This window comes from Chinchilla lanigera, unplaced genomic scaffold, assembly GCF_000276665.1.
Source record: "Chinchilla lanigera isolate Chin_1 unplaced genomic scaffold, ChiLan1.0 scaffold00014, whole genome shotgun sequence".
NCBI classification, from domain to species: Eukaryota; Metazoa; Chordata; class Mammalia; order Rodentia; family Chinchillidae; genus Chinchilla; species Chinchilla lanigera.
In genome coordinates, this window is record NW_004955415.1 from 31,765,071 (window position 1) to 31,771,685 (window position 6,615).

General features: G+C 53.6%; 1 protein-coding gene across 3 annotated transcripts in view; it reads right to left on the reverse strand.

Moving 5' to 3' along the window:
* The window catches only part of Man2b1 (mannosidase, alpha, class 2B, member 1), a 26,748-nt gene extending 21,258 nt beyond the window's left edge, over positions 1–5,490 (reverse strand). For 2 of the 3 annotated variants that reach the window (XM_005381013.2, XM_013512234.1), the window contains exons 1-7: positions 5,053–5,269; positions 4,230–4,332; positions 3,912–4,085; positions 3,410–3,603; positions 2,124–2,256; positions 1,787–1,932; positions 972–1,088 (exon numbers count right to left, since the gene is read on the reverse strand). In XM_005381013.2, the coding sequence (XP_005381070.1) occupies positions 972–1,088; positions 1,787–1,932; positions 2,124–2,256; positions 3,410–3,603; positions 3,912–4,085; positions 4,230–4,332; positions 5,053–5,214 (1,029 nt within the window). In that variant the 5' untranslated portion in view covers positions 5,215–5,269. Of the gene's footprint in view, positions 1–902; positions 1,089–1,786; positions 1,933–2,123; positions 2,257–3,409; positions 3,604–3,911; positions 4,086–4,229; positions 4,333–5,052 lie in introns of all 3 variants that reach the window. The other variant, XM_013512235.1, reaches the window with a different exon arrangement.
* Between the last annotated feature and the right edge of the window lie 1,125 nt (positions 5,491–6,615).

Here is a 6,615-nt window from a genome sequence, read left to right on the forward strand (position 1 = left end):
CCAGCACTCGGGAGGCTGAGGCAGGAGGATTGTTGTGAGTTCAAGGCCAGCCTGGGCTACAAAGTGAGCTCAAGGCCAGCCTGAACTGCATAGAGAGACCCTGCCTCAAAAAGACAAAAAAAAGGACAAAAAAAAAAAGAAAAGAAAAGAAAAGAAAGAAAAGGAACTGGGGATAAACCTGGAAGAGGGAAGAAGAGGTCAAAATAAAAGAGATGTGGTTATGGAAGCAGAAGCGGAGAGATGTGTGGTTTGCTTTGGAGATAGGAGTGACTCACCAGCCAAAGAATGTGGCCATTTCTAGAAGCTGGAAAAGCAAGGAAATATATTCTCTCTTGGCCCTACCAATATGTCTGTTCTTACCCGTGACTCCCATGCCGGACTTCCAACCTCTACAACTGTAAGACACTGTATTCCTATTTTTTTATTTTTCTATTTTTTTGTGTGTTTCATTTTTGTTTTGCTTTTGAGACAAGGTCTCACTATGTAGTCCAGGCTGGCCTTGAACACTCAGCAAACCTCCTGCCTCAGCCTCCAACAACAGAAACAAAGACAGCACTCATCACTATGCATATGGCCCAGGCCACAGGGACATGGTGCATGAGCTGCTGTACTTCAGGTGTGGAATGGCCCTGAGAGGCCCATGTGTTAAGGTTTAATGCTACTGGGCAGGAGGAAGCTTGAAGAGTGGAGGCCACCGGGAAGCCTTTAGGTCATTGAAAGCCTGTGGGATAGAAGGACCCCAGGCCCTTGCTCCTCCTGTCCCTCGTTCCCTACCTGCAGAGGCAGAAGCTTTCTTGCACCTGCCTCTTTCTCCCAACACGATGCACTGCCTCACCACAGACCACAGAGCAATAGAGCGTACTGATCACAGACAGACCTTCTAAGCTGATGATCTCAGGTACCTGTTCTAGTGACAGAAAGCTGGTTGCCAGACTCCTGCAACACAGGTCCCACAGGGCAGACACACTGACCTGCATGTTGACCAGCTGGATGAGCTTGTCCAGGTTCTTGAACCACATGTTGGCATTCTCATATTGGAAGTCCGAACCCATGGTCATCACTGTGTGGTTGGTGCGGTAGTACTGGCCCTGTGGGATGGAGTCCTCAGACCAGCATGTCCTGGACCACCCAGGGCCAGCTGTGTCTGTATGTATGGGGTCAGGAATTCATGTGGGGATTGCCAAGGATGGTGCATACCTATAATCTCAGCACTCAGGAGGCTGAGGCAGGAGGATTGCCCTGAGTTCAAGGCCAGCCTGAATTCCATAGTGAATTCAAGGCCAGCCTAAACTACATAGTGAGATCCTCTCTCAGAAAAAAAGAAAAAAATAACAACAAAAAACATGTGGGGGCCATGCCACATCAGAGCGCAGGGTCACAAATAAAAATAGCCAGAAGTTTTCTGGGGCCCATACACAGATGAGGGGATCAAGACACCAAGCCATGCCGTCACAACCATGGTTTTTGTTATGTTTAGTTTTCGAAGTACTGGGGATGGAACTCAGGGCCTTCCCACTGAACTACATCCTCAGTTGTTTTTTATTTCTTATTCTGAGACAAGGTCTTGCTAACTTTCAATCCTCCTGCCTCAGCCTCCCAAAATAGTAGGATACAGGCATGCACCACCATGCTCAGCAACACGCACACTTCAAATGAAGGGCCATTAGTCTGAGAGGGGACACTGTGGTGGGGAACTGGGCAGTACCATTAAGCACACTTTCTCATATCCCCTGGAGGCACCCTCCAGGCTGTGGAAAGGCCTCGAAGTTCTGGATATCGAGATTACCTGGGCAGTGGCCAGCTGCAGAAAGTTGCTGACCAGCTCCTTGGCGTTGTACTCAGGGCTGTGGGGGTCGTCCACCACAGGCCGGTCAGCACACAGCATGTCCCAGCAGAACCCCTCTGGCGGGTTGTAATTGTTGGGGAGCACACCTGGGGGCCACATCAAGCTCAGAGGACGCCTCGTGCCCCAGACCTACCCTGGGGTCCAAGTCTACCCTGTCTTAGCCAGAATGGGCTTCAGAATTTTCGAGGCCTGGCACAAGAGACTAGTGCACAGCCCTGCTCACAAATGATCAAGAATTTAAAGATAGTGACAGTAGATTATCCGATCACCCCCTCACCGGTGAAGAGGTCAGCAGTAGGAGGCTTCAGGCTGGCGCTTGCCCTCCACACCTGCTCCATCTCCTGTCTCTTCTTCCGCACCAGTTTATCTTGATAATCGAGGCGCCCAAAGAAGAAGCCGTCGAAGCCCATCTGCAGGTGGGGCAAAGAGGCCCTCTCATCACTGTGCTCCCCAGCTTGGGAAGTCTGAGCTATGACCCTGTGGGACCCAAGTGTCATCTGGTCCATGATGGCACCATCAGTGGTCAGGGCACAGGCAGGAAGTGCAGCTGATAAAAGGGAGCCTCCAGTTTATGTCAGAGCTTGGGAAGGGTCAGAAGGCACCCAGCAAGAGGAGGGCAGGTGGAAAGCTGGAACTCACCTCCCCCTGCCCAGCTAAGTCAAAGTGAAAAGGAGACAGCCTGAGCGTGGGTCAGAACACAGATATTAAAGCTGATTTTAAAGCCAGATTCGGGGGATGGAAGAAGAGGGAGAAAAGGAGGGAAGTGAAATGTGATAAGTACATGTACCAGTCCCCTACAGTGAAGGTAATCATTATATACTGCACACATGTACTAACAAAAGTGGGAAAATCAATCAATCAATCAATCAATCAAATCAGGAACAAAAAAAAAAAAAATAAAGGCCGGGCATGGTGGCATATGTCTATAATCCCAGCACTGGGGAGGCTGAAGCAGGAGGATCACTGCAAGTTTGAGGCTAGCCTGGGCTATAAAATGAGTTCAAGGCCAGCCTGAACTGCATAGTGAGACCTGGTCTCAAAAAGACAAAAATAAGTAAATAAGTAAAAGCCAGCATGGTAGCAGGACCCTGTTTCTAAACAAATAAACCCCAGGAGACTGGGATGCAGCCGAGTGGTAAAGCACTTGCCTAATATGTACAGACCCTGGGTTCCATCCCCAGCACCAAAGAGAAACGAAGGGCCAGACCATGCACGGTGGCACACACCTTTAATCTCACCACTTGAAAGCCTGAGGCAGGAAGAATGCCTCAAGTTCAAGGCCAGCTTGGACTACACAGCAAGACCCTATCTCAAAAAACAAAAAATAGGAAACAAGGTAGCTGTCCATGTGCAGCCCAGCTGGAGGAGGAGCCATATTCTAGCAAAGGGAAGGACAGGGAGGACCCAACTGCAGAAGGAGGCTTAGGCCAGAGCAAAAGGCCTCAAGGACCAGCGGGCACTGTGTGGTCCCAGTGAGACTGCAGGGAAAGGGAAGGCCTTGAGTGGCCTAGGAAGGAGTCAGTGTGAGCAAAAGGGCGGGTCTGCGAGAGATCAGGGTAGCACCTGGGCAAACAGCGAGGCCTGCTCCCTGGAGTGGCCGAAGGGGTCGATGTGCCAGGCCACACGAGGGCGCCCGTCACTGCCAAATGTGTCCTCCAGGAAGCGAAGCCCAAGTGTCATCTGGTCCACAATGGCACCATAGTGGGTAGCTGCCTCGTCATTCATCACCCAGCCACCATTGGCAAACTCCAGGCGCCCTGGACAAGGAGGGGCAAAGCAGGGTTCTTAGGAGTAGGGTTGGGTATGAGATACAACAGAGGAGAAGGCCTGGTAACTCAAGCCAGGAAAGAGAAGGGGGGTACAGGTTTGGCACACATGCCCGATGCAGGGCAGAGAGCTGCTGCAGGTGGAGTCTGGCAGGAGGCACGGTTCTCCAGATTCCAAGCCACTGGGGCCACAAGCACACACATCCTCTCTGCATGACGAGATAAAATCTCCCAAGCCCCCACGCAACAACACAAGCTGGGCTGGGCTTCCGCTTTTCACTTCCTTGCGGCAGGCTCACCCTGGCGCACCAGGTTTCTCACGATTTCCTGCGTTGCGTTTGTCTGCTGGTGCCACCAACGGGAAAAGAAGGCCATCTCCACGTAGACGAAGCGGCGGGTGGGCTCTGCCAACAAGGCACAGATGACGGAGTCTAGGATGTACTGCACCCCAGCGTGTTGGACATCATTCTTGACTGTGGACACGGGGACACGGGCAGTCAGGAGCCAGCGGGAGCCCAAGCTATGCCCTGCCCCCACCCTAAGGTCCAGGGCCCAGGACAGAGGGGAGATACACAGACATAGGTGCGATCAGGTGCCAGTCCCCACCCTCTACTCACTGCCATAATAGTACTGGTCCACCGTCTTGAGCCAGCCCACATCGTCATGTGTGTGAGCCACCAGGTGCACATTCAGCATGTCTGGCTGCACCTCGGGGCATGTCTGCACAGGGACCCAAACGCACACATACACACAGACATTGTTGGTAACCTAACTCCAGTGCCCTGCAGCTAAAAGGCAGGCCCAGAGGTGGACACGGAGTGGGAGAAGCACAGGATGACCCTTGATCTTGGAGTGACTCAGAGTCACAGCAGCTATGACCCCAGCTATGTGCGGAGGATGCCTTGGCCTCCGAGGCAGGTGACACACATAGCTGTGCTCCCAGTGTATAGGGTCCTGCCAGTGGCTCTCACTCGCACCCTGGGGAGACAATCAGAATCAGAGCTGTTGTCTAGTGAGCATCTGCAGATGGCAGACAGCCACGCTGTGGCACGAGGCACTTTACGCCTAGTTATTCCAGGGCACTGAAGTCAAGAAGTAGAGGTGACTTGAGCAAGGAGACAGGTAGGAGCTGGAGAATGAGGCTGAACCCGAGGTGAGCCGACTCCAGCACCCCACTCAGCTGGTTGCTCACCCACTCCCTGCCCCTAAGGTCCCACAGTGAAGTGAAGGCATCCAAGCCTGCGACCCGGTGACACGGGGTGGGGAGTGGGGAATCTGCTGCAGCCCCATCCCCAGAGGGGCAGCCAGACCCCTCAGTGACCCAGAGCACGCCCTGGGCCACCCTGTCGGGTCAGCCTGCAGATCAGAGCCACCCGCGCCTATGCCCGGCCTCAGGTCCCCTCCGACTCCAAAGCGCTCCGGCCCGCGGGCCCGGCTCACCTCGTACCCAGCAGCCCGAGCGCCAGGCGTCGCCAGCAACAACAAAAACAGAAACAAGACAGGCGGGAGCCGCAGACGCAAGAGGCAGGAATTCATCCGGCACCCCACCGGGCTCCAGCGGCCGCCAGCGCCAACCCCGAAAGGTAGCGCACGAGCACCCATGGTTCGGCTGCCACCGCCGCTTTCAGGGTGTTCCCGGGCCCGGATAAGGCAGGACGGACGCCCCGCCCCTAGAACCTGACCTGGCCAATCGGCGCTAGAGGGGCGGGGGTAGGGTGGAGCCTGGCGCGTGACCGGATTTAAACTGTATCTCCGGTCAACGCTGTGGCTCCAGGACTTGGGAACAGACCACGTAGTCCGGTCCTGGCGGGAGGCCCCTTTAGCATATCGCCGTGGGGCTCTGGAGTACACTTGGCCAAGTGGAAAGAAAGGGCCCAACTTTTTCTACAGACATCTTCCTAGGAGATAAAGCATGTAGAATGTGTGCTTGGGGCCTAAGCTGTCCCGTGGAACTTCAGGAGTGGCGTGCTTCAGAGGCACCTAGTGTGTAGCCGGGCGTGATTACTCCTGTAATCCCAGCACTCGGGAGGCTGAGGCAGGAGGATCGTTGAGAGTTCGAGACCAGCCTGGGCTACAAAGTGAGTTCAAGGCCAGCCTGAACTGCATAGTGAGACCCTGTCTCAAAAAGCCAAAAAAGGGCTGGGGATATAGCTCAGTGGCATAAGCGCCTGCCTGGCAAGCGCAAGATTGTGAGTTCGATCCCCGGTACAGCCCCCACACACACAAAAAAGAGATACCTAGTGTGGCTAGAAGCAGGGATCCTATTGTCCTGCGGGCATTGGGACATTGGATACACAAACTGCCCTTGGGAACCAGGTGTGGTGGTGCACGCCTGTAATCACAGCACCTGGGAGGCTGAAGCAGGAAGATTGCAGCGAGTTCAAGGCCAATTTGGCCTACACAGCAAGTTCAAAGCTAGCCTAAACTACTTATCAAGACACTGTCTCAAAAAACAAACAGCCTGCCAGGGATATAGCTCAGTGGCACAGCACCTGCCTGGCAAGCACAAGGTCTTGAGTTTGATTCCTGGTACCAAAAAAAAAAAACCAGCCAGGCATGGTGGTGCATGCCTGTAATCCCAGTACTCAGGAGGCTGAGGCAGGAGGATCCTTGGGAGTTCAAGACCAGCCTGGGCTACAAAGTGAGCTCAAGGCCAGCCTGAACTGCATAGCAAGACCCTGTCTCTAAAAGACCAAAAAATAAAACAAACAAAAATTGCCCTTGGAGTGCTGTACATAATAGGTATCCGGCCTGGCTGGGATGGATCCCTGGATCTTCCAATAATGTCGGAGAGCTTGATAGATGGAGAGGAACCTGACTCTTTCACACCCTTCCCAATTCCTACCACTCAATTCAGTTTGCAGGCATTGTTCCTGTAATAAGAAAACCAAGCTTTGCTGGGCATGGTGGTGCACACCTGTAATCCTAGCCTGTAATCCTAGCACTCAGTAGGTTGAGCCAGAAGGATCGTTTCGAGTTCGAGACCAGCCTGGGCTACAAAGT